The 25,587-nt window shown below is 49.2% G+C and overlaps 9 protein-coding genes across 9 annotated transcripts; 4 read left to right on the top strand and 5 right to left on the bottom strand.

Annotated features, from left to right (window-relative positions):
- Positions 1 to 1,027: 1,027 nt before the first annotated feature.
- On the bottom strand, positions 1,028 to 2,084 carry BDV14DRAFT_195520 (HMG-box domain-containing protein; the record flags this gene model as incomplete). Its single annotated transcript, XM_073772241.1, has 3 exons — positions 1,028 to 1,530; positions 1,581 to 1,852; positions 1,906 to 2,084. 3 exons carry the CDS (start codon positions 2,082 to 2,084, stop codon positions 1,028 to 1,030), a joined length of 954 nt encoding a protein of 317 aa, XP_073632947.1.
- Positions 2,085 to 2,404: 320 nt separating this feature from the next.
- On the top strand, positions 2,405 to 3,931 carry MAT1-2-4 (putative mating locus protein). The gene is made up of 3 exons (XM_073767117.1): positions 2,405 to 3,082; positions 3,131 to 3,309; positions 3,359 to 3,931. The coding sequence occupies exons 1-3, from the start codon at positions 2,592 to 2,594 to the stop codon at positions 3,583 to 3,585; spliced, it is 897 nt and encodes a 298-aa protein (XP_073632946.1). The 5' UTR covers positions 2,405 to 2,591; the 3' UTR covers positions 3,586 to 3,931.
- A 678-nt stretch (positions 3,932 to 4,609) lies between these two features.
- BDV14DRAFT_66664 (mating-type protein MAT alpha 1-domain-containing protein) lies at positions 4,610 to 6,379 on the top strand. The gene is made up of 2 exons (XM_073777253.1): positions 4,610 to 5,249; positions 5,300 to 6,379. The coding sequence occupies exons 1-2, from the start codon at positions 4,961 to 4,963 to the stop codon at positions 6,094 to 6,096; spliced, it is 1,086 nt and encodes a 361-aa protein (XP_073632945.1). The 5' UTR covers positions 4,610 to 4,960; the 3' UTR covers positions 6,097 to 6,379.
- A 908-nt stretch (positions 6,380 to 7,287) lies between these two features.
- BDV14DRAFT_163944 (putative cytoskeleton assembly control protein Sla2) lies at positions 7,288 to 12,186 on the bottom strand. The gene is made up of 12 exons (XM_073767116.1): positions 11,855 to 12,186; positions 11,732 to 11,778; positions 11,636 to 11,653; positions 11,469 to 11,544; positions 11,242 to 11,399; positions 11,099 to 11,179; positions 10,989 to 11,046; positions 10,753 to 10,937; positions 9,649 to 10,697; positions 9,446 to 9,595; positions 8,171 to 9,385; positions 7,288 to 8,086 (listed from the first exon to the last, which is right to left on the bottom strand). The coding sequence occupies exons 1-12, from the start codon at positions 11,860 to 11,862 to the stop codon at positions 8,000 to 8,002; spliced, it is 3,132 nt and encodes a 1,043-aa protein (XP_073632944.1). The 5' UTR covers positions 11,863 to 12,186; the 3' UTR covers positions 7,288 to 7,999.
- A 112-nt stretch (positions 12,187 to 12,298) lies between these two features.
- BDV14DRAFT_163940 (SMP domain-containing protein) lies at positions 12,299 to 15,596 on the bottom strand. The gene is made up of 2 exons (XM_073767115.1): positions 14,818 to 15,596; positions 12,299 to 14,757 (listed from the first exon to the last, which is right to left on the bottom strand). Exons 1-2 carry the CDS (start codon positions 15,288 to 15,290, stop codon positions 12,636 to 12,638), a joined length of 2,595 nt encoding a protein of 864 aa, XP_073632943.1. The 5' UTR covers positions 15,291 to 15,596; the 3' UTR covers positions 12,299 to 12,635.
- Positions 15,597 to 16,704: 1,108 nt separating this feature from the next.
- Positions 16,705 to 17,726, bottom strand: BDV14DRAFT_195516 (DUF563 domain protein; the record flags this gene model as incomplete). Its single annotated transcript, XM_073772240.1, has 2 exons — positions 16,705 to 17,351; positions 17,405 to 17,726. 2 exons carry the CDS (start codon positions 17,724 to 17,726, stop codon positions 16,705 to 16,707), a joined length of 969 nt encoding a protein of 322 aa, XP_073632942.1.
- A 2,169-nt stretch (positions 17,727 to 19,895) lies between these two features.
- Positions 19,896 to 20,195, top strand: BDV14DRAFT_163933 (uncharacterized protein). The gene has a single exon (XM_073767114.1). The coding sequence runs from the start codon at positions 19,929 to 19,931 to the stop codon at positions 20,163 to 20,165; it is 237 nt and encodes a 78-aa protein (XP_073632941.1). The 5' UTR covers positions 19,896 to 19,928; the 3' UTR covers positions 20,166 to 20,195.
- An 835-nt stretch (positions 20,196 to 21,030) lies between these two features.
- Positions 21,031 to 21,336, top strand: BDV14DRAFT_163932 (uncharacterized protein). The gene has a single exon (XM_073767113.1). It carries the CDS (start codon positions 21,087 to 21,089, stop codon positions 21,243 to 21,245), a length of 159 nt encoding a protein of 52 aa, XP_073632940.1. The 5' UTR covers positions 21,031 to 21,086; the 3' UTR covers positions 21,246 to 21,336.
- Positions 21,337 to 22,020: 684 nt separating this feature from the next.
- On the bottom strand, positions 22,021 to 25,355 carry BDV14DRAFT_186953 (uncharacterized protein; the record flags this gene model as incomplete). The annotated part of the gene is made up of 2 exons (XM_073770897.1): positions 22,021 to 23,414; positions 24,191 to 25,355. 2 exons carry the CDS (start codon positions 25,353 to 25,355, stop codon positions 22,021 to 22,023), a joined length of 2,559 nt encoding a protein of 852 aa, XP_073632939.1.
- Between the last annotated feature and the right edge of the window lie 232 nt (positions 25,356 to 25,587).

Here is a 25,587-nt window from a genome sequence, read left to right as displayed (position 1 = left end):
ACTGAACTAGCGGATTAGTGCGGATATTGCTTTTGTGATGAAGATGAGATCGGTCGTAGAGGATGAAGGATCCTGCGGGATCGCGAGCGCGTGGAGAGCAGAAAGAACAGAGGGGAAGCTTTGCGAGTGAGAAGATTGTAAACCATGTCGTTGTGACGATAAATACATACGACCACAGGGTGTGGAGAACAGGGCTTCCCGTCCGCTCAGCCGTACTTAAGCCACACGCCGGCTGGTTAGTAGTATGGTGGGTGACCACATGCGAATCCCAGCTGTTGTATGTTTTTGCTTCTTGGCCGCCCGGCGATTGCCTTTTTTTTTTCTTGCCCATGCGAGCATTTTCAATTTTCTGTTCAAAAAATGATTCCGCGGTCGCGTCAATGTTCCTCTTGATTCATAAATGGCTTCTATGACAATGTGATGGTAATTGACAATGTACATCGCCAACTGAACGCCAGTAAAAGCACCGCCCTCTGCAAATATCTTTTCTGACTCTATGCCTCAGGATGAAACTCTTGGGAAGCTGTGAGCAACATGGTCGAGCTCCGGGCGCGTATCCTATCCCAAGCGAAAACCCGCGAGAAAAGTCGTTGTTCGGATTGTGCAAATCCGGAGGCAGCCCGCCAAGTCCTGCAATACCAACGAGTCAGTTGTCTGCTCGATTGGAGTCCCGGACGAGTGCCCACCTGTATAATCTGTTGTATAGGTACGCACTCTGGTGGCTCTTGAATCGTGCTATTACCCAGCCCCTGAATGCGCATGTGCTGCCGCGTATGCTGTCCTAAATTGTCTATTGTAGCACTATCCACATTGGAGCCAGGCTAAAAAACAAAGTTCTCATAGTGGACATGTAGGTAAGACTTGTAGAGGTCGGCGAAGTCTTTGTCATACGCACTTGACAATACTATTATTTCGACCAGTGGTGTCCTTAATATTCACGAAATAGAACAGACCACACTTGGCGTTCAAATCTTGGTATACCGGTTTGATCCAAGAACAGTGATGTGTTTGAGTCGAAGGAATTAGCCTAGAAGCAACCGGCCGCAAAATCTGAAAATTCGAAGGATTCCCCGAACGAGTGTTCAGTGATATCGAGCTGCGGCAACAATGCAGCTCTGTCGTATACTCCTCCACCCTGCTGAAATAGAGTATCAAATGCATTGGTACTGAAAGTGACAGGTTCTTCAGTCAGCCCGTTGGCATCGAACATAACGTTGAGCCCATCCAGTGGGCCTATGTAGGCTGCACCTTCGTTCTGGGGTTTCTGCATGTCAGGACACATCGGGGGCGTGAACACGTTTGGCGACGATGCGGTCATTGAGTGTGGTGATTCAACATGCAAGCAGCGCTTTGAAGACTTGGGAGAAGAGCGGGATGTTGCGCGCCGCTTCTTCTCGGATGGCTTTCGAGGAGTATATTGATAGTCAGGATGCTCTTCGGCGTGCTTCTTTTTTAACTCCTCCGCCAGATTCTTGAAATGTAGCTTGGCCTCCTCGGGCTCCGCCCTCCATTGCTTGCCTAGTATCACCGCTAATCTGTTCAGCTTCTTCGGATGATAAGTGGTGGATAATGAGCCTTACATATCTCGTTGTTGGAAAGGTCGGAATATGACTCCTTAACTCTGGGGTGATGATGCTGTCTGTAGAGGATGAATGCATTGGGTGGGCGAGGAATTTTCGTAGGCTTCATGGATGATCGCGATTTGACAGACATTTCGCTAGACTTGGAGCCAAAGGCTCTGGCATGGGAGGCAACAGAGATCGACGAGCCTGAGAATGCTGGTGTACGCAGAACACGGAGAGCGTTGATTGATTCATCGACAAAGGACACGACTGGAGTGCCTAACAGCGCCCTGCCAGAGCTTGTAAGACCAGAAATAAGGAAGAAGGGATTTTGGTATCTCACGAAAGACGGGATTTGATCTTTTCGACGTTGTCCTGGCCGATGATGTCCACCACATTCGTCGGTAGGAGGACTTCATTGTTGGTAGACCCGAGATGGCGCAAAGCATCTTGCCAGAGTAATTCTGTGAGGTTGTCGGCAGATTGTGTTGTTGACTTTATGGCAATCGAAACAGCAGTCATTTTGTCAGTTCAGGTTTTGCTGGGGTTCTAGAGTTAGAATGAACCGTCAAAATGCATATCTTATTGAAAGTCATCCGCGATCATTAATGGGCGAGCGAGGAGAGACAGGAGAAGGTGTCTCAAAGACAGCAACTGGGACAACCAAGTTCAAGTATGGAACGAGATGAAAGACTCGGCGAGACATTGCGGATCAGGTTGTGTTCCTATTGGACTTTGGAGGCTGGCGCATTTCTTTGTTTAGCTTGGTCTGGTGAATCACAAGTGAAGTCAAATTCACTCAGGCGTTATTGATTACTTAGCTGAGAACTGCTGCTATTGATTCCAAATCAGGAAGAACACAACGATAAAGTATGTTTTCCGGTAACATCGTAGGATTTGTATGTCTCTCCGTATCCTCAACTCTTCTTTCGTTTACCCTTATCTCACTCCTTTCGAGCTGCTTCCAGATAACCACCTTGCACTACGACAGACGACACCCCCACAGCCATCAGCTCGCAGTCGCTCACAATGAATGCTTACAGCAACATCATCTTCAGACTCCTTGACGCTACCGTTAGAAATGCCGGCCTCCCTTTGACGGTGCGGGAACAGGCAGCGTACATTTCCGCTTCGTTCATGTCTCACCACAACAGCTATCGACTGATGGCTCAGGTTTCTGCTCTGTTCAACGGTGGCAAGCTGCTGCATGCATCCCACAGGGTCAGTGGAGCCAACGGAAATGCAGAGCTCCCTGTTCGTCGTCATGGACCTATTCTCCAAGCTATTGTTAACGACTATCATGTCGCGCCCACCGTTGCCGATTTTGAGGGCCATCCCATTGAACTCATCAGCCTCCTGGACCCGGCCATTGAAATGGGGCTACTGGGTGAGAAGAAATTCGAGCTTCACCAGACACTTGTGTCGATGGAGACAAGCGCGAATGAGGATCTTGCCCATTATACGAGACAGTATGGCTATCACTACGTCTTCCGAGCTGGCCTCAACCAATACTATATGACGTGAGCTGAGTCTGGTTCTTTCAGACCTGTCTGCTAATCTTTATCCAGGAAAGCCATTGCTGAAAATATCAATTTTCTGAGCCAAGATCATCGCGGCCATGAGTATCGGATCCAGGCTCAAAGAATCTGTTACGAAGCCCTGGAAAGCCGCCCTAACCTGAACGATGCAGAGAAGAACATCATTGTTCGGGCTGTGAACTGTGTTCCAGAGGATGCTTATCAATTCTGTAAGTATCTTTAATCAATAACTGCGGACGGTCTTTAACATCTTTCTAGGGGATTGGCTAGCGACGAACCGCGCATCTTACAGAGCAATGAAGGCCTGCATCTCTCTACTGGATCAGCTTCAGTGTATGTTCTCCCTTACAGCTAGCCCGGCTCATTCTAACCTTCGTGAAGAACTAAGAGATTCTTCGACTCCACTTGCTTCGTTTTCCCATACACGACTGGGTGCTCACTCGAAGCGAATGAATATGTTTGAAGGACTGTGGCTCTTGCCCTGAATTAGTTCTCACATGGAAAGGGATTTCTTGGACACATCGTGCTGGATGGCTGCCTTCAATTCTGGCGAGGATTCTGCAAGTTCGATGGCAACCGGCCAAGTCCTGCAAAATCAACGAGTCAGTCGTCTCCTTGGTCGGGGTTCTGGACAAGTACCCACCTGTATACGCACTTTGGTGGCTCTTGAATCATGCCATCACCTTCCTCCTAAACTGCGCATGCGCTACCTTGTATTATCTTCTTAATAGCCTATTTTAGTACTATTTGTATTCCAAGGAGCAAGGCTAATCAATAAAGCTGTTATAGTGGTCATACAGGTAAGACTTGGAGAGGTTAGTAAAGTCTTTGTTAACAGCCCTTGACTATACTGTTAATTGGATTAGTGGTGTCCTTGAAGGTTTATCTATAGGACAGACCATACTTGGCGCTCAGATTTAGGTGCACCGGCTCTACCCAAGTATTAGCCAAATATTTCAAACATCCCCGGGCCTACCAATTCTTTTCCACATCTCCCCATGATATCTATACAGCCGTCACGTCTGCCCCAGGATCATTAACATTGATGTAAGCGGGCAGTCGAGCCCGTTGCCGGATTGCCGCAGGAGCAGGGAAAATCAGTGTCCGTCGCGCAGGCCACCTAGGATGACTGTAGCAATTTCTCACTTTGCGATGATATCGGGGCTACAATGGAATCATGAGGACATTAAGAACACGAATAATTTGATGGCAACATTCAAAGTGTCTAGGAATCCCGACTTTCAAAGCAAGAGAGGCTTCAATTTCCACTGTACCTAGATGTGATGATGCATAAGTACGGAATGCTCCACATCAAATCGAAGATCCTATCTACGTAGGTAGCAGCTTATGCTTATCGCCTAGCAGTGTTCCGCAGAGGTGCATACACTTCCTAGAGAATCGCCAACGCTTTTGCATGGTATCCTCGAGCTCCGAATCTGCTACGATTTCTTGTTTTTCTTTTCTTTTCTTTTTTTCTGTTTACGAAACTTACATCTTTTAAAGGCATGTGAAATTACAAGTGGCTGAACTGAAAGAGAGTGGTTTTTGAACTAATGTGTTGGTGAATAATCCAGTGAATGATAACTCACTAGCATTTCTTTGTCTGACCTGCCACCAGTCAGCCTAGTGGACTCTCACGACTTTGTTTCTCTCCAGACTAACACTGGCAACCTTTGTCTCACCCCCTCCCTATTTCTTTCCATCTCTTCTCAACCCCTTCAACTGCAATCCTTCAAATGTCCTCGATCTTACTTAGTTGTTCCCAGTCAGTCTCGGTGTTTCTTCTTCCACTCAACTCTACTTGAGCAAGGACCCGACACCCTACTTTTTCAAATCCTGGCGCTAAAACTGTCATCCATTATGGAAAACACGCTGTCGCCTCTTCAGCGTGCTTTCAACGCATTCCTCCTGAGCATGCCTCCTCAACAGCTGGAAGAATTGGTCAAGTACATACAGGACGTCAAAGCCAAGGAACAGAGACAACCCTTCTTTCGGGGCGAAACCCCAGCTATTCGTTCCAACGCCATTCCAGATGTGAACCGTACCTCACCTACTCCTATTGATCCTAAGAATCGTCCAGCACCATCGCGAGGAAAACGGCCGCAGGACGGAAAGAGACGGCCTCTGAATAGTTTCATAGCGTTCAGAAGTAAGCCAAGCCCCAACGGTTCGAATGCAACACATAATAACCTCCTCTAGGCTTTTATTCTACAATATTTCCAGACATCACCCAGAAATCAAAGTCCGGTATTCTTCGCTTCCTGTGGCAGAATGACCCATTCAAAGCCAAATGGACAATACTAGCGAAAGCTTACTCCATCGTCCGCGACGGGCACGACACTGAAGTTTCTCTCGAATCATTCCTGACCTTGAGTGCTGATCTCATCGGCATTTTGCAACCGGACCGATATCTTGATGCCATGGGTTGGGAGTTGACGCTTAACGACCAGCAGCAGTACACAATGGCACGAGTCAAAAACCCAACCGCAACCGAAGCCCAGCTTTCGACCAATTGCTCGGTCGACGATCTTATCAAGCACTGCTATGCTACGGGCTATGTCACGGAAGACCAGAGGAAGAAGGAGACGCAGAGCCGTAACACACCTGCCATGGCGTTTGCTGCCCTGCCCACCTTAGTCGTCAACAGAAACGACAGCTTTCAGATCGCCGGGAATGACACCATTGTCGCAACAGGTCGCCATGGAAGTGCAGCAATGGAACCCCCATCTCCAGAACCAACCGAAGCTACAGCGTCACCGTATCCAAATGGAATGGTCAGCCCAATGGTTGAGGATGCCGCCTTTGAGGTCCCTAATGTATCCGGTGTTTATCGTGGCCCGCAGACTCAAACATCCCAAGCGGAGAACTACATCGACCTAGCAAACATACAACTTTCCAATTGGGACGAACAAGCTGCTCTTCTCCCGTACAGTACAGCGCCACTGATGCCCGAGTCATTTGATGCTTTCGACTTCAATCCTTTCCTAAATAATTGATATATATTAGGACTGCGACTGGCCTCAACGCAGAGGACACTTACCCACATCCCGATGCTCTTTCCTCCCGTACACATATAATGTTGAAAGGCTTCATGCCTTGAAGTGGCAACACTTCCTGGCTCAAAAAGGCTAATGTCAACACTCATGAAGAACCTCACTACTTTCTTTAGTTTCTGCTGGCACGGAACTTGGCAGTTCGTCTAGATTCTCAGGCTTTTCATATGGTTTTTGACTTTCTACCAACTTCATTTCTTCCTTTTCTTTTTTTAACAATCCATATGACATCCAGCAGCCCTTCAATCTAGTTCTCTTTTTCTCCCCATCTTTTTCTCGTGACTTGCATTGTGCGTCTTCCTCTACTTGGCGCTAGTGTCTCCCTACCCGATCTGAAAACTATCTCTTCCATTTGCATTCCGTCCTGTCGCATTCCGCTATTGATTCACAGACTCGGAATCAGAAAGATTTGAAGAAAGTACTGGGGTTGCGGCATCATGGCGGTCCGGAGGCAACTGGGTACAGATTGATGACTGAGGGCGGTTTCTTTCCTATTTCCCCCCTTTCTCTCACTGAATCACAACTGTCATTATGCTGCTTTGGGGCGGGTGGCTTTCTATGTTTTCAAAATTTACCCGGACGTTAGATTTGGCGTACTTATGGAGTATATTTATGCAGGAAAACGATACTGGCATGAAGCTTCTATATAAATGTGATATTTTCCCGTAGTAGTTGATTCCATAATAGCATACAGAAAAGCTGGAATAAGGGTTGATTCTAAGGTTGGCCGTGGGGGGATTCCAGAGACTGAGCAGCCGACAACTGTACAACAACTGTACAACGAAGCTGCGTCAAGGACAATTGGGAGTGACAAGCGCATCGAGCCCCGAAGCCGAAGCCGAATTATGATGTCAGACAGTGTCGACCTACCTTAGGTTAGGTACCTACCCTACCCAACTACGGAGATTTGCCTATGGGATCCAGACAGACCTCACTCGATTAACGTGTGCAAGGTAGACTTGTATTCATCTCCCTTAATCGTACAGCGTCTCACTCTCAGCTGGCATGTACTCTTCACGGCATTATAAAGCAATCTTTCTCTGACAAATTCAGAACTTGAGTACACATTTGTGGGGTTTATTGGGGTCTTCCGAAGTAGCCGTTCGGTCATCGCTGTCAAGACAATGTGAAGAGGATGTTCTTAGTGGGACAAAGAAAGGTGACGCGGTGTACAAAGGCCAAGAGGAATTCAAAGCTTTCCGACGAAAGATTCAACTGCATGGCAACAGAAGGGATGCTAGGCTCCTGAGTACATCATTACAATAGCCGAATTCGCCAATTCTGAGCTGGTTTACCCAACTTTGTAGTCCGTGTTGCCGAAACAGATCATGATGGCGTACAAGATTGCAAGGACTGGGAAATTCAAAAGTACTATACCAGTCTAACGTCTGTGGCGATAGGGCGCCGGTGATGGTGACCTACCCCGTGTGTCCCATCTGCTTGGACAAAGAAGGATCCACTAATGAGTCTCACAGTCTCACTAGACCTACCCGTATAAGGGTCCCCTCGAAGAGCGGGGTTACAGGGTCAGCCAGATGCACATGGTAAACGGGATAGCAAAATGGCGGATGTGATTCTTCACTTGTGTCAGACTGCATATTAACAAATGAGAGGCTGTATAACGAATGGAATTAGATAAACCAAAATAGGCCAGATGTAAGAAATTAACAAGTGCAGAATCAGTTCCGTACGCTGGGAGAGAAAGAGAAAGAATCTGATCATTTTCGAACAAAAGTATCTGCTGACCAGAGCCGCCAGGCTTAAAAAAAATGCACCATAAACCGATAGATAGGGTGTCACCCGATGGAACTTGACCAGTAGGTACAAGGGTAACCGATCAACCAATCTAATCCTCCTGATAAGAAATCTTGCGCATTTCTCCTAGACGCGTTCGAGCGCGAGCAAGTGAATTCTCAAGCTGAAGAATTTCGACCTATAGAGAAGGCATTTTTTAGTATAGCTCAATGCAGCTACGCAAGTCACGGATGGTGAAGGGGAAAGCGCAGAATGCAAATACCTGTTGCTCCATTTCCTGCACCTTGAACTCGTGAGAACTGAGCTTAGAATAGTCCACTGCTTCATTCTCATCACGGTTCTTCTCAGCGATGATATCTTGGACCTGTCTCACAAGGGCTCTACAGGCTGCACCGACGGCCTTGCTAGCAGTCTCCAGACGATCCTGGGTCTTGCTCATAAAGGTGGCCTTGACACGACTAGCAGCAACCAATTGCGCTGTACTTGCGGCAACATCATTGCTAGCCACGATAAGCTGCTCGGGGGAGTTGCGGCCTGAGATGACCCCGTCCGCGGTCTCAATCAATGTGTTAGTAGAAGAAGCAACGGCTTTGGCTGCAGAGATAAGACCCTCGGTCCACCGGTTATTCTTCTTGTAGAACGCGGTTTTGGAGGAGCTACCGCGCCCTTCGCGGACAATCTCCTGTTGAGAGGCGGTGGCAGCCTTGATTAGTTCGGCGATTGCGCCCGTCACAGCAATTGCAGCTTCCAATATCGCATCATTGATCTTGAGCTCGTAGGTGGAGAAACCGTCACGAGGTTTGTTTTTGAGATTCGCGAGTCGTTGTACGGCGGCGTCAATGGCGTCCGCCGCTTTTGTTAGCTCCTGATCTACTAAGTCGCCCAAGTCTCCGTTTGTCTGAAGTCGGCTGCTCTTTGGTGCGAAGGTATCAACGAGCTTTGAAAGAGCCTGCAGGTCCCTTTGTACCTCAGAGTTGTTGATGATGACCACCTCAACTTTCTTCTCGGCCTCCAAACCTTCGAGCCGGAAGGATTGAAGTCCCCGGAAAAAGCGAACCGTGCCTTGAGCCGACTTGCGAGCAGAGTTGATCAAGTGATCAGCACTCCTGTCATCGTTCGCAAAGCGAGTCAATCCCTTGGTATTACTGAGGACATCGGCAATAGCCCCAGAGAAATTAGAGACTGTTCTGATGATCTCAGCGTGAGGACTGTTGGGTCCGTCACTGATGTAGTTGTTAAAGGCCGTAGAAAACTCCGTCGCAGACGCAGACGCCTTTTCTATCTGCGAAAGGACGTATGGAGGCGAAGCGTTTTGGTTACCGGCCTGCATTGTGGAATCCAACTCATAGAGTGCGTCATCAACACGTTGGACGCCGGTCTGGAGTACAGAATCGATGATATCGTTGATTTTTGAGACCGTGCCATGTAAAACATGATCAATCTGAGTATCCAGGGCTTTATCGGCATCGCCTTGGTTCTGTCATAACATTCAGTCAGCATTGACGGGTGGGCAATGTGCTGCATTAAACAAACGCACCAACTTAAGTTCCTCAAGTTCTAGCAGGGCTTCGTCCATTGCGGCCTGCATCGCTTCTAATTCTGTTTCCTTCTCCTGGAGCGCAAGCTCGTGGTCGCCATTCCGCATCTCATTATTAGTGCTATAATCCTCCAGTGCACGCGTTTTGTTCTGCTCCACTATTAGTAAAAGGCCAAGAATAATATTTTGTTTCGGTAGCTTACCCTCAATGCCTCCTCCAAATCGGCCATTTCTCTGTTATACTTCGACAGCAACGAGGATATCTCTGTGCCTTTCTGGCGCTCGGCGTTTTCTGCGCGCTCGAGGGCAAAGCGAAGCTCCCGCTTGATCTTTTCGAGCTCTTCCTTATTGTTTCCTGTCAAGCGGTCCCTATCATGCAAAGCTCGATCCCGTTCACGGATCATATCGGCTAGCTCGAGGTTCTTCGTCTTCAGCTCACGCTCCAACTTCTCTCGTCGCTCGATTGCTTCTTGAGCGGACGCTGCCTTAAGCTTGAGACTCTTCGTTGTCTGCAGCAAATCCAGATGCTCCTGGCGAAGTTGGGAGTAGAGTTTCGCCAAAGCTTCATATTTGCTTCTCCAGGTATTAACCTGCTCTTGAAGAGACCTAATTTGTTCGTCTTTCGAGGCACTTTGTAGGTTCAAGTTCGACGTCAGCTGGCCCATCTGTTCTTCGAGATCTTTCACTCGGCGATCGTATTGCTGTAGCATTAGCTGGTCACGCTCGTATTGCGCACGAGCATTCAGATTTTCCTGCTCCAGTTCGGCCAATCGGCCCTGTGTCTGACTCTGATATTGCTCACGCATGAGCTGTTCTTGAGCCATCCGCTGCTGCTCTGCCTGAAGGCGTTGTTGTTCCTCAAAGTCGCGCTGAGCCTGTTGTTGGGCCAATAGTTGTTGACGCTGCTGGTCTTCCCACTGCTGTTGAAGACGCTGTTGCTCCGCTTCAAATTCTTCCTGCTGACGCCTGGCTTCTGTGCTCCAGAAATCATTGATAGGCTCCGGTTCGGCAGCCACGGGTTTCGGTGGCGGGGTTGGTGTTGCTTCCACCTCCTTAGTCGGCCGCTTCGGTAGAGCTGGTCGCTCTTCATCATCGCCCAACAGATTCGGTGGGTCTTGTGGCAGTTTCGGGATGGTGATCAAGCTTGTCAGATAACGTAAATTAGAGCATTCGTAATAGAACCGAACGAGTCGGTGATGCTGGGCATCGTAACGGCCATGTAGGGGAGAAAGGGCATCAGCATCGCCCGTCGCTATGAGAATCACGGTGTCAGTATAGTTTATAGTGACCAAGAAAGAATCGCCCACCAGTGTGCATGGCCCTCAACATGCTAGTAATGAACTTGTAGATTCCATAACTTTCCTGCACAAGAGGGACTAGCGCGGAAATTCGGCATTCGTTGTGCGTGCCGGATTGGAAGTGTGAGAATATCAGTTTCTGGAAAGCATCGATCTGATCTTGCAATCCCATGAGGTCGGTGATGGTCTCATAGCTAGATCGGCGTTAGTCAGACGAACTGAAAACAGTGAAAGAATGCAATTACCCCTCATTCGGATCATTGATTGTCTTCAAGCTAATGTACTCCTCATATTCAAACAGCCCTAAATCGACATCAATAGGTGCGAGGACGGCGATGGGCAGGCTCTCTGATACCATTGAATTCGGGGTGATTCCGGTGAAACGCCAACTTGGACTCTAAGTAGAAAACGTACTCCCTTATTAGAGGGCCATAGCCTAGCAAAGAATTTTCAGTGAGCAGAGTCCAGTCGCAAGTTTTTGGAGGGGAGCTCACGTACCTCGGATGCCGTCTCCTCCGACGCCCCTCATCAAGCTGTCGACCCAATTGGCATGTTGCTGCGCTTCGCGAATGACTATCGGGTGTCCTTCTTGCAAAACTTTATGTATTGTGATAAGGGCTTTGAATGTTTGAACTTCGTCAGCGAGCACGGGTTGCCTGTTGATAGAGAATATAACACGTCAGTGTGCGGGGAACTCAAAATAGAGATATGTCGGATCGACATACACCTTCATTCCAGCCCAGAAAGCCGCAGATGATTTATGATCCCACGTATACACAATACAGCTTCGGACATGTTTTCCTGTTATCACGGTATCAGTCGCCTACGTTTTAACGGCAGAAGCAGCGATGAGGGCTAATTGTCGTGTTGAAACGGAAAGGCCGATCCTTACTCTTGGGCGCGGTTTCCTCTGAAATTTGAAGTAGTTAGCAATATGGTAAGCGAATGATGCCACGAATAGCGTGACTATTGTTTGTGTAGTACATACCGATACTTGTGGCCTTGCGGATGTTTATCGCCAAATCGGCCTCCGTGCTGCCGAGAATAGGAGTTAGCACCCTGATTTCAGGCCGTCACGATGTCCCAAGTGTCAGTCTTGTTTTCCACATACCGACTCATCTTGGGAGCTGTTGCCCGCGAGGCAGTGACGGCGAACGACGCGATAGGGTCAGTCTAGATAGCGCCGCAGGAGCCGGACTGAGTGTCGACGGACAAGACGGAGGGGCCAACGATGGTGGTATAACGAGGGATTGAGTGGCCTGAGATCGGGGTTCTCGAGGAGAATCAAAGGTCCAAACGAAGGAAAGCGAAACGAGAAAATAACATACACCGAAAGGAGAGAAACGAAAGTGACCCCAGGGTGGTGGATAGAGGAGCAGGGGAACGCTGACGCCTGGTGGGCGAATCTCCAGGGCCGCGGGTCTTGGCACCCACCGCCTCGTCATCTCCTAACTCCGCGTATCCGTACTAGCTACCTACACTTGCTCTCCGGCGCTACACTACATGAAATACAACTAAGTTCTCTGCTTGTTTTGGGGCGAGGTAAAAGACGAAAGGCTTTCAAATCCCTCTATTCGCTGCGGTAGGTCCACAACTCAATCTCAGCTATGTTGATATCATACTGCATAAATGAGTTGGCAATATCTTGTCCTTCGGTGGCCTTGAAGATGATATTGCAGTGAGCCACGCCGCATGTGATGATGCGGTCCAGGCAGCAACAAAGATGATAAGCTCGTGAGGTACAAGGTAGTGATTTCATACACATCTTAATTGCTCTTTATTATGCGTTCCCCAATGAAGGTGTATTAGCTCCCTGGCTGTCGTCATCACGTCCAGACGATACACGCTCAAAGACGAACAAAATGAGTAGCGTGCCCTTCTGCTTTGTCCTGTCACGTTTGAACATCAAGATCATCTTGAAGTGATAACTTCGAGTCTCTGTTCGAGGTTTGGTACAGTAAGTTCGAGACTGAAGTGGAATCAACCGGGCTATTCGGCGCTGAATCATGGGGAGCCTCAATGACAAGCAATTCATCCGAACCATTGGAGGCGTCGCCCGAGGCCAATCCTTTTTTCCGTCGAGAGAGCAGAGGTTGGGATATCAATCTCCGTTCATCCTCTTTCATCGATTCTTGCTCTTGGAAACTAAGTGGAGGCACGGGTTTACGTTTGGGAGCTGAGACAGAATTCCGCTTGCTGTGGACGGTAGCGGGAGTTGGCAGCGGAGTACCTAGGGGTGGAAGAGGGTGTCCACGTCCCATTGGCTGTTCAGGGAAGCCCGCAAGCGTTGACGGCCTAACGCCACGGTCTGTGTTGATCTCTCCTCTTCCGAGCATGTTCATACCCCATTTCTTTGCCATCGATGTTGCCGTGCTCAGGGTGAGTGGGCTCTGGTGCTTTCTGTCCGAGGTCGTAGAGGCAGTCGAGCTCGAAAGGGAGGGCACTTTTCCCAGGGGTGGGTCTGGTTGAATTGCCTGAGCAGATGATGGCCACTCAAGCGAGTCAACTTGAAGTTCCACCTTGCTCGCGGTAGAATCTGCGATTGATGAATCGGGGCTGTTGTTGACAGATCCCAAAATATCTTGACTACCACTCAAAGGCGAGCCGTTGGGGGTCTTGCTCGGCGAAGTGGGAGGCGATCGGCTAGATATCTCAATCATCGCGCTGGTGGCATTACTCTTCTCGGGTTTTTTGTAGTCAGACAAGATCCCATCCATCTGTCCATGATCAGCGGTCAACACAGGCACAGCCGTATGTGAAAACGTCCGAGCGCGAATCGCCCGTGGGGGTGATCTTGTAGCTTTCTCAGGCAATGGCAATGCAGTCGAAAGCCCTGTATCCATTTGTCCAAAATCTCCGGGTTTCCTTTGGGTTTCCCGGGAGTTAGCGGCTGACTCGGAAAGCATTGGAGCACTCTTGACGCGATCATCTTTTGACTTTAGTACCTGGGCTGTGGCATCCTTAGTATCACTCAGCACCTGATGTTGGGTTCCAGAATCATCCGGGATTTCCACAGTTGAGCTGGGCTTCAACGACTCTTTCTGCCATATTCCACCACGAAATTGCTGCGCGAGAGTATCCAAGAAAGGAACATCGTCCCAGAATGGCAAGACAATACTTTCTGCCACCATTTCTCGGATTTTGCTCTCAATCGTCCGCAGTATGATGCCGTATGTAATCTGCTTCGAGCTTACGATGGGTTCGATATCCATCACCATATTTGGCATCGTTGCGAAGGAGATCCATGCTCTGTTACTCGGCGGAGGCTTGAACCGTATGAGCAAATGCCCCTCGAGTTTCCTCAAAACCACTGCCAGAACGATATCGACCTCCCTCGCCTTGAAGCGCTGTCCCAAATCGATGCGTACAGTAGCTGTTATCTCCACCCGAAAATTCCCCGTGTACTGGACGTCCGTTTCGATACAGCAATTACCATCAACGGTGAGATCTTTGAGTCTTGGTCTAATGATGAAAGGAGCACCATTCCCCATGTCAATATCCCGAAGGCCGATCTTGCTTATGAAGTTCGGTTTATTGACGCGGGATATTTTTTTGATGATTTTTGTCCGCACGAATTCCTCCATCTCGGGAGTTCGGTACAGTGCAAGAAAAAGTCGACCCAGCACGGCATTGATCCACCGCGTCTGCAATTGCTCCTCGGAAGAATGCAAGCGCTGCACTAAAGTCACTATATGCTTCACGTCGAATCCCAAATGCTTGGGGGGAGGATTGGGCAGATTTCCCATTTTAGCTTGGTTTTGGAGCATGGCGAAATAGAAGTCCTCTTTGTCCGATAGACTCTCAGAGAAGAAAAAGAACGGCGGGGTCGGGCCCCCAAGATCACTTATTGACTCCAGTCGACGTGAAAGACAGATGGCGTTTCTTTTCAGCCATAACTCGGACTCTGACACCTCCGTTTCCCCACTGTAAACACTCACGTCGTGATGAGCAAGAGAAATGACATATCTTACTTCCACCTGGTTTGCGTCGTCATAGAGCATTAAGTGGCCATGCCTACAGATGAGAACATTAGTATCCCTAACAGCAAATTTCCACAGCAGCGAGTGTGGGCACCTGAGCACTATATAGAACATGTTCCTCGTTCGTTTGCCATTTTTCGTCGCGTTCGTAGTCGGATCAATTGTTGGCACTTGCTTTCGGTCAAAGAGACTTCTATACATTGTTTGGTAAACGCTTGGGCTCTCCGCAGCAATTACTTCTCCAGCCGGCGTGGTTCTTTCCGGAGGCTTTCCATTGATGCCGCCCGGGACGTACTCGCGACAGACCACGAAGTATCCTGCGGCGACATCGGTATCGTGCGTACGATAGAACTTTTCCTCCAATTTGTCAGTTCCAGACTTGAGGCTGTATTGGTCGTCATGGGGCCGTCGAATGTCGACGTTAGTAGAGCCGTCCACATGCTCAGGCTGTTGGAACGCTGAGGGGAGGGTGAGGTACGAGTAAAGGAGAAATAGTAAAGTAATGAGAGGGACAAAGGTCAGCCCCCCGAGGAGATATATAAAGAGAAAGCTATCGAAGAGACCCATCGGGGGCCCAATTGATCAAGTGAATTTCAACGAGAGCTCCGCGCCAACAATAACCTAGCGCATTATGAGTAGAGGAAGAGGTCTGGGAGAATGTACGCGACAAAATGGTTCTTAGGAGATATTCGCGTATGAGAACTTATCATCTGTGTTGAGCTATCTTTGGCTGTTTGATTAAAAGCAAGGATGAAGTGGGCGTAGGCGTGTGTTTCTTCGATGCATACAGAGCACGGTAGGTAATCTTGAGGTCCGTGGTCCCACGTAACTGCCAAAGAAGTCATTCAGTGTCATGTGCGAGTCTAGCCACGTGACCACATCACTCATCTGATCTAGAGACAGAACACTAGGTAGTCTCCAGAGGAACAAACAGAGGTCATTTCCTGGGCTGAAAGTCTGTTGATTCATCGAATGCCATGGTAGGTCTGAGATACAACATCCATGCGACCAAGATAGGCATCATTAATGAAAGAAAATAGGTACTACTATCAAATGTATATGGCAAATATGTTTGTAACAATTCCGGCTTCACTACTGCTGCCTTCTCTTTCTACAGTTGTTTGTTACCCTTCTCCATTTGATCATTTGTCCTATGGCGGCCATTGAAGGTTGTCACCAGTGTTTGGCCTCCTCGCAAGCATCTGATATAACCAGTAAAACATGGAGATAATAATGCTGACGAAGGGGTCAGATACTATCCTTGCTTCCGGCCAACCTGAACTCGTACCTCCCAAAAGAATATATTGTAGGATATCTCAGTAATATAATCTTACAGCACATCGAAATTCCGTGAAACCCTGTTGTACATCGATTTCACAGCCACATCGACTATATCAATGAACCTGTCCTTTTCGATGAATACATCAGTCACATGCCAATCGCCCCGTAAAAGTGGAATATTTGGGGATGCATGTGCGTTGAAGTAAGAGTGACCAAAAAGCGCAGCAACATTGCGGAAGCCCTTATGATTCAAATCTGGCGGCAAAATTTCAACCATCGCTAAATGATGAGGGAGAAACATGCTATGTGTCAGGCCAGCACCATCCACACCAACAAGAACGTCTGTCTGTTGAACAATCGACAGTTGTTCGGCGAATTAAATTTTAGCGAAGTCAATTGATTGGATTGCGACGTGTGGGAGCGCAGATTGAACACTGGCAAGATAGTCTTCTGCATCAATGAGACAACGTGTGCTAGTTCTGTTTAGGAACGTGAGGACTATATTTTGGGGTTGTTCTCGAGGTTTCTCTGGGTTGAGCGAGAAATGGCCGAGTACGCGACGGGAAAAGGTACGAAGTAGCGAGGAGTCATCGCATGTGTGGATTCCCCAGTCCCCTTGCCATAGTGGATTATCGCCTCCGCTAAGGGGAACAATAAGGTTCTCGGATGAGGCGAGGGTCGAAAGTGCGGGATCGGTCATTCAGATAGTAGGTATACCTGTAAGCAATGACCAAAGGTCGAAATAGGGACCTTCTTCTTTGTTGTCGAGTATGAGGACTTGAGTGTTCTCCAAGTCATGGTCCGCGAGAATAGGTACAGCTCCATCCAGATGTTTGGTCATCCGGAGAACATCTAGCGATAGAGTCATAGAAATAATTTCCAGCAGGGAGTGCCATACGTTATGAACACCTTCACGCTCAACAAGCATGGTGTAATTTGATGCAACGGGATCAGTTGGAACAAAAGACGTATTACCGTCGAGCCTAACGGCTTTATCGAGGACACGGCCTTGTCTCGTGTCGTACCAGTAGTTGGCAAACTCCTTGCATTTGGGCACATTCAGCCCGTCAAGGTCTCGCAAGTCGCATGCCAGTGAAAATCTGTGCTCTTCGCCCTTGAACAGTGCTCCACGAGCAAAGCAGAAAGAGTCGACGCGACGTGATGTGGTTTTGCTGTGAAAGCAGGTGAGTCTGCCAGGAGACTTTGAAGTGCAGTACTCGGTTGCAGAATCGCGAAGCCTTCTCAAGTATGAGGCGCCGAACCGGTCTGCGCAGAACCGAGGGGGTTCCATTGCCCCCGCATACTCAGGAGGAAGGCCGAATTCAACTGCGGATTCTGGCTCTGAGTCTGCCTGTTGATGTGTAGATGAATGTTTAGGCACGAATCGACTTGAGGCGCACGGAGAGGCTGTGTCTGATCCGGCGCGAAGGGACTTCGAAAGGCAGCAAAGCACGATAGGACCAAGAAGAGGATAATGGTGGTTGCACCAATTCGGAGGAAACGCAGTCGCAGGCCAGAGAGCTTCGCGTATGACATCCTCTCCAGGCACCGTGGGCGTTCAATGATGGTCACCGCAAAGTTGACATTCTCATAAGACTCATAAACCCAATGCGAGGAGACGACGGCGATATTAACCAGGCCCATTAATCGCGGGCGTCGCCGAACGATTCGTTCAGCCACAGAATAGCCATCCTCAAGGCGCCACGAGGGATCGCTTCTCATACTGGCAATTTGAGTTTGATGGCTTGATTGAGACTGCCATGACTTGTCATCCTCCTTCCTCCAAGATGACTCAAGTGAGAATAAGGAAATGAGTGGTCTGTCTAGGCGCTATCACACGCGCTACCTCAAGCCACCTGGATTTTCCAAACCAATGGGTCATGAAAATTGACCAGGGTTAACCAAAGTAACGGGTCCTGACTGACGGAGCGGAAACCACTCGCGAGCAGCAAGGCACAGCAGGCCGGATTCTGGCGCGAGGTTCGCTGTTTGTAGCGCAGCGCACGATACTCAAGTGATAAACCTGACTACCTCGGCAATGGCGTTAAGGCCTCCCGCGTTACAAAGGAAAGCGGTGTTCGTGCCTTCGTGGACCACTGAACAGGACTGTGTCAAGTTGTCAACCCACCTAGTGCGGCCAGCCAGGGTTTAATCTAGCGCCGGGATCGCCAAGATTGACCATACTACTACTATACTGGCTACATAGCCTAGCCGGGTACCTACCTACCCTGTAGTACTTAGCTACCTACCTACCTTAAGTTGCGAAGGTAGCTGGCCTTGTGAAATGGCAATTTCGGTATTCATTTACAACTTTCGATTCTATATTACAAATGGAAGGCAGGTCCCTTTGTTTGGGATATCCGTCGTGCAGCTGTTTGCAATTGCCTTTTTTACCATGACTGAGTTTCATTTATTGACGAATCTCTGATACCTTAGCGGAGATCGAGAAGAGAAGAGAGAAGTGAAGAGGATTTGTTCGTGTTCTGATTATCTTTCGTCTGTCACGCTGTCGATTGAGGCCTACCTTGACTCCAGAGTCTAAACCCATCCTTGGAAAATAGACAAGGGGGACTATCTAATTTGCCTAACACATCGATAAAGCTCCTGGTCAGCCTGTCCGTAAGTGGGAAGCTGAAAGCTCGGGTGCTTTCTCTTGAAGAACTAGATTTGATAGGTCCCAACGCTAGATTCCTCTATAAACAGTGAGCACACGCGGACGGCTCCATGGTGATGAGTAGACAAGGATTGTTTGTATTCGTCGAATGCTTCTCTGCTTAGTATGTTGGTATTTTACTTCTGTAGGTCACAGTCAGGTGAGCCTCCCTGCTGCTTAGCCAAGCCCCTGCCCTCAGAATAGGGGCAAGGTGAAATCCGTCCAGCTATGGAAAACCCACTGAGATCTGAGCATTCACCTATTCTGTCTATGATCGGCGTATGCTGCGTATTTATCTCCACCGTTTGGCGCTTCCTGGCACCTGGAGACTCTGCGGTTTTCCCAAGCTCATCCATGATCCTCATGGGGCAAGAGGGATACGTACGAGCTGAAAAGACTCTTGAGCGCACTCCGTCATCAGATCACCCTGCTTAAGGACCAGTGGATTACCAGTGCGAGAACTTATCCCTTTTAGACTCCCAGTGCTAGACTGAGCTCAATGACACCAACAAAGAGGACTTGAAGGCCAGATGGTCCACTAGGCATTTGACCGGCACGAACTTGCAATGAGATCGAATTAAAGAAGAAAAGATGGACAAATGGCATAATGGTCAATCTCATCCTGCTCCATCCTTCTGATGCTGATACCCGCTTGAAAGCATCCAGTCCAGTGCTTGTAACGTTGAATCATCATCTTCATAGGTATCCCGGGTTAACTTGAATTTTCACCTTCCTTGTCCTAGCGATCTTGGAGATTTTTCTAGAGCTCATATCAGAAATTATTTCGGGAAAAAAAATGCAGTTAGATGGCGACTGCAACTACTCCACTACGATTTCGGCGGCTGGGAGTCTGGGGCCTCAGGGCCAAACGATCTCTCTTCTTCAAGGAGACCAAATGAGCCACCAGTCAGAGCCTTCCACTGTATTTTGAATTTCTTTGTCCAGGTATCAGGAACACTATCGCATTCCAGCGGCTATCGCTTCCCTCATGATTCCTGCAACGATCCCAGATCCAGGAAGCCGGGAATACATGGCCATTATTGGCACTACGCACATCCTTCCAGCATGAGAAGCCAATTTATAACCGCCAGAAACTACAGGAAACACTTACGGTAGCCAAACGTTATGACTTAGCATCTTACCGATGTTAGCTCTCTTTACCCCAAAAGTGACTGGCTCTTCCCACGCCTCTTCGACCCGTGTACCCTGTCTCCGATTTCTCGACCAACGCCCGGAAGAGAGTGCCTTGCAATCAGTACCGGGGCTGCAAGATGGCTCTTCTCACGGAGTCTATGACGAATATAATTACACCTCCCGCTGACTGCTCAACCAGCTGGACTTACGAAGGCTCATACTACAACAGTGTAAAGGGAAGACTTCTGATCCAAAATGCCTTGTCAGTAAATGAAGACTGCTTTCCTTCTGGATTTGAAAATTCAAGCGATCAAAAGGGAAACAAATATTTAGCCCGGGTTACTGTGCAGATGGTTACACTTCTGCAGTGTTGAACTTAGCCGGGTCTACGACAACTGCGACACGCTATCCCTCGTGGGTTTCCTGGGATAACACGCCTAAAATTCGCTGACTGAGATCTGCGTTACAGATTTTTTTTACCGCACAACCCTTACCACGCCAATTGGTTTTGACAATACAATGATGTTTGCTGGCTGTGTCGGCACTTATCCAGCTGCTAGTCCAGAAACAACCGTGCCAGCTCGCGCAGGGAACACCGATATAGAGGCAACCACTATCAAGGGACCAATTACCATGTGGGCGCAGCCTATAACAGTTGCCTGGGAGCAGAGTGACCCCTCTCTTTTCATGACCACCTCATCGACTGAGATTACGCGATCATCTAGCAGTGCTCCGTCTACATCCTCAATCGAAAGCAAGACTACCAAGGCGCCAGTTGATCATCCTACATCCATAATCAACAGTCAAAGCTTGCTCCAGGGCTCTCAACCGAAGCAAAGGCAGGAATTGGGGCGGGCGTTGCCGCAGGTGCTTTATTGTTATCGCTTCTATTATCACGCTTTACCGCCGTTCAACACGGAGGAGTTCGGGCAATGCAGCGACAACCAGGTGCAATTATGGCTGTTCGCCAGGGCTAGACGCAGCACATCATCGATACACATTTAGTGAGGTGGCGGGATATTCTTCTCTTGAAGGACATATTCCGGAAATGGAGGACCCGAAATCCAGTCCTGGTCTTTACAGCAATGTACGACTTGAACTTCCTGGCTAGGTAGCTTTCCTGGGATGGCTTATATCGCACCGAACCCATTAGTATGTCTAGGCATGTACTATTACCAGGTAGACCAGTTTCAATTACCACCTAAAATGCTGCTCAATATATGATAATATAGCACGCTACTCCTCTCTTGAGTTTCCAGTGTGCACTCATAGACGCTGTGAATCGTAAATGCTTTATGCTATACCCTAGAAAGGATAACCAGCCGGATTCAAGTAACCTTCGCAACGATACATTTGACACCCATATGCGTCAATTGTGGGATACATGGAAGCAGCCCGGTAGAGCACACTTAAGTGAGAGGTTCACGGGAAGCATTTCCGGTAGGGGAGCCTAACGAGCTTCTACATCGGTAGCTCTCCGCGGTGCGGTCAGAAGCCCAAAAATCCGTGTCACTTGGTACAAAATTGCCACGGCTCATGATCGAGAAATCATATGTAAGAATAAAGCGATTGCGAGACTACGATCGTGATATGTACTGTGTAGGATACGGGTGTGGTGCCATAGTATAATGCAAGAAAAGCCGATTCGGGAAGTATAAAAAAAGAACTTGGCTGATCCTCGGAATGGTCATATTCAGATGTTTGCTAGACCAAACAGTCGTAATTGCAATTCAGAATCGCTGTGCTTTACTCCGTAGTTGTATCGCAGCTAGCGCAATTCAATGACAACTCGAGAAACGCGGTTCGTGTAGGCACAACGGAAGGTGGGCTCTCCAGCTTGAGATGATTGTCATATTTGATGGCCAGTCAGAGTGGCCTTGACGTTTGCCCGCTCACTTTGAGGGAAGTGAGTCCAAGACTAGGTAATTTTGGGCCAAGTTGACTTTTTAACTCACCATTGTTGTCGCGCAGAAGAGACGTGCCAGACGGCCAAGTGCAGAGCTATGAACCTATGGCACTTCTCTCAGTCTGGCGGATCAAAATCAGGTTGTCATGTATCAGCTGCAGACTAGGCCAAACATGCTACTAGATCGTCAACTTGAAAAGGAAACCCGCGTAGTCTGGATCCCTTAATTTTCAGGTTTACATATGACTGCACATATATCTTGGCGATTACCAACCTACAGGCCTCGTTGTGTTCACTCTGTGGATGAGGCCTAGCCTTGCAGACTACTGAGCCTTTTGATTCTCGTATTGCCCTCGGAGATCGTCTACCTCTTTCTGTAAGCGCGACAGGTCCGCAAGGATATCCTTGGCATTCGACGGTCGTGGAACATAGTTCTCTGGTCCATCTGCACGTTGTTCTGGGTGAAGTTCGGCAATACGATTGATATCGCTACCTTGGTTCCTTCCGCGGGTTCGACGAGGAGGTGGAGGCGGCGGTAGATGATTTGTTAATGATCCTTGCTTTGGGTTTACACGAGGATTCGAATGGATTTCTGAATCAGGTGTTTCCGTGCGTTCTGGAGATGTTGGTATAGTGTTCTCTGTTCGTGATGTGGAAAGTGACCTTTTCTCATCGAGTAGGGTTGAATCATTTTTGGCTCCCTTTTCCCAGACCAAGGGGGTTAGTGACTGAGAAGCAGCGCTTGAAGGTGTCGATGTGGCAGCCTCAGTTATGAATTGTTGTGGAGACAGCTGAAAAGAACTTGGTTTCGAAAGCGTAGACTTAGAACGTCTCATTTGACTGTGTCGGCGACTCAATGGTGGTGTAGGAGGTCGCTTGTGTTGAGATTGACTGCGGCGAAGGGCATCGGTTGACAATGCAGGCCGGTCTGTGGATGCGCTGGTATAATCTGAGATCCTTTGCGACACAATGGGCGGTAACGATGAATGGGGAGAAGATCCGTGCAATGAGGCTAGATTCGCAGTTCTGCTTGTTATCATCTGCGACCCAGTCGATGTTATATTCGAGTCGGGGCTGATCAGCCTTCCATGGTGGCTCTTAGGGGGAGGGGGTGGGACTCTGTCTCTGTTTCCTGAGCGCATGACCAAAGCTCTGGGATCTATACCTGGTCCCAACGAGATTGGCCGTTCTGTCTCTGCCGCGCTTGCGTACGGCTGATGCCCATAAGTACCGTCATCACTCTCTGTTTCTTCGGGCGAAGATGACTGGTCCGACGCTAATGGACTGGCAATCTCCCTCGCTTCCGATAGCTTTCCAGGTTGTTCCAAGTGCGAGAGAATATCCGTATTTCGGCCTCCATCGGAGTGACTTGCGGTAAATAGTTGACTGGAAGGAGCAGGTGATAGAGAGAGGCGATCAGAAGAAGCTACAGCCCGCGCTTCAGGTCGGGGTTCGGGATGCTCCAATTCATCATCGCTCGCGTCAGAGTCATGAATGAAGGGATCCGAAGTAGATTGTTGATCTAGAGACGAGGAAGCCTTAAGGTTTGGCGCAATCGTCTTCGAGGGCGGGGTTCTGCTGGCACTGGCGCTCGGTAAGCGGACATGCAGCTGGTTTTCTGCAACCGCAATGGTAGCTAAAGACCGCGTAAATTCTGGATTTGAAGAGGACGTATTATTCGATTTGGACGAAGAGGATTGAGGCCCGTGTTGATGAGCTGTAGAATCCAAAAGCGTCAGTCTATCTCACTATGGCCCTCAGGCTGGGGCGGCCGACTCGGGAAGCGGCGGGAAGCGCTCCTCACCTTCAGAGGTTTTAGGGCGGAAAGGATTCAATCCAGACATCGCAGAGAGGTGTAGCAGCACGGATCATGAGAGCAGAGGGAAGGGCGGAACTGGCGGAAGTGGTAGAAAAGGGAAGAGGGGAAGACTGGCGAGAGTCAACAAAAGACGCCGCTGTTGAGTTGCTTGGTGCTGACCTTCCGCACGGCTTCCGGAAAGAGCAACGGCCGACCGCTAGGTACCTAGGCGCCCGCCAGCCCTGAAATTGAGTAGCTGGGGTATTAGGCTGTTACCTACTGGTACTACAAGCACTCTCTCAACTCTCGACGGTTCTCAGAATATGCTTCTTCTGTTTCTCATTCTGGCGCTTTGCAGTCTGTGCGCTGAAGGAAACAGTCCTCGAAGGATAGAATAGGGGGCAGGTATATAGTACAGCGAAGAATAATCAAAATAAAGTCCCCCAAGATCCTCCCATCCAAAAACACCAGCAAATTCAAAGACCACAGGGTAAATGCTCGTCAAAGTATGCCTCCTTCATGGCCCAATGCCCGAAATAAAAGGGTATCAGCTCGCCGTGTATGTAGTAAGAAAGACAAAGGAAAAAACAAGGGCGAGCGCAAAAAGAGAGACAGAATCAACCTGACGGTTCCACTCCTCAGCATCGCGCACCATGCTCGTAAAGCCATGTAATGATCTTATGCACAACATCAACTCTCCTTGTAGACGTGCCACTCGTTCTCGGGCCCAAAGAATGCTTGAGCGAGGCTCCTCCCACTGTTGGTAGGTTGACTAAAAGCCACCTGTTCCTTCGGGATCTCCATACCATAGAAGAAATTGCTGACGACGCAATCTAACAGATCCATTGCAATGCCTTTGCGTCGCGAAGAGCCCGATGTCCAAATGCGCGAGATCCCCACAATGGCCGGGTGATTCTCGTCGCGGACGGTCACGGCCGAATCAGTGCCGTCTAACTGGGCAGTCCCCTTATCCACTGGATGCGAGTGCCAGATACGCTCAGTCAGACAGGCTCCGACGCACCGACTGTCCTTCATGTGCAGAAAAACTTTATACCTCTCCAGCTTCTCCGAGTCTCCATTCTTGCGCAGGTGTTTTGGTGGCTCGATCTGGCTCCAAAGGATATCATCTTCAATCACGGGCGAAGACAACTCCTTGCAAATGACCTCCAGGACCTTCTTTGCCTGGTTTCGCGCGGTCGGAGACGCCTTGCGATCAATAATCACCACGTAGCCCTCGTCAAACCGAGTCGCCTCGTAGACCCAACGCGACGCATTTGCCCGCATAAACGCCTTGCCTAGGTCTACACCTGTCGAATTCATGTCATGATATTTTTTATGTAGTGATGCATCCTCAGCGTTAGATGGCACGTACTCCATGCCGCAGGTTCCACAGGTTTTCCGCACCTCATGGCCCAGATCGAGCTGCATCTGCTTCAGCGCTGGCTGCTGGGTAGAGGATGCCGCTGTTTTCTTCTTCGGTGGATCGAGAGACGCGCGCACGCTGTTCGAGTTCACTTCAGACAGGGGCGAACCATTGGCACCATCCTTGGTCGCCGAATGCTTGCGTTTGAGGAAGGAAAACGTCGGTTTGCGGGTGTTCTGCGGCGGGGGGGACAAGCGTGGTGGTGGGGAGGAAGGGGGTGTCGAAAGGTCAGTGTCCTGAGACCCGTCCGATAGAGCAATAGAGTTCCGGCGCGACGGACTCGACCGCATATTGGCGGTAGACTCGCGGATAGCATATTCAAGGCTCTTCTCAGCCGCGTCGGACTCGCTATCGGATTGAACGCGTCGTTTCTTAGCTGCTGGACGCTGGTCCTCATCGTAGACGCGCCATGAGGGTCGGCCGTATGTTTTCATCATGAGACCTCTGTTGGAAAGAGTGATTAGAAGGATGACGCGAAAGGGCGAGGGGTGATAGACAGAGAGCGTACCGCTTGAATGAATTTGTTACAGTCCACGGCATCTCCCTGTTTGTGGTAGCTGGGCGCGACGGGATCAAATCATGAGAATCTGGAGAGGGCAGTCATGGATACCCAGGTCGCAGGGGGGAAGGAAGATGTAGGATGGGGGGAGAGAGTGATGTTATGCGCTG

This window comes from Aspergillus stella-maris (assembly GCF_047715825.1).
Source record: "Aspergillus stella-maris strain CBS 113639 unplaced genomic scaffold BDV14scaffold_3, whole genome shotgun sequence".
Classification (NCBI taxonomy): domain Eukaryota; kingdom Fungi; phylum Ascomycota; class Eurotiomycetes; order Eurotiales; family Aspergillaceae; genus Aspergillus; species Aspergillus stella-maris.
The sequence above is the reverse complement of the archived record's forward strand: the minus strand, read 5'-3'. Positions and strand labels throughout refer to the sequence as shown.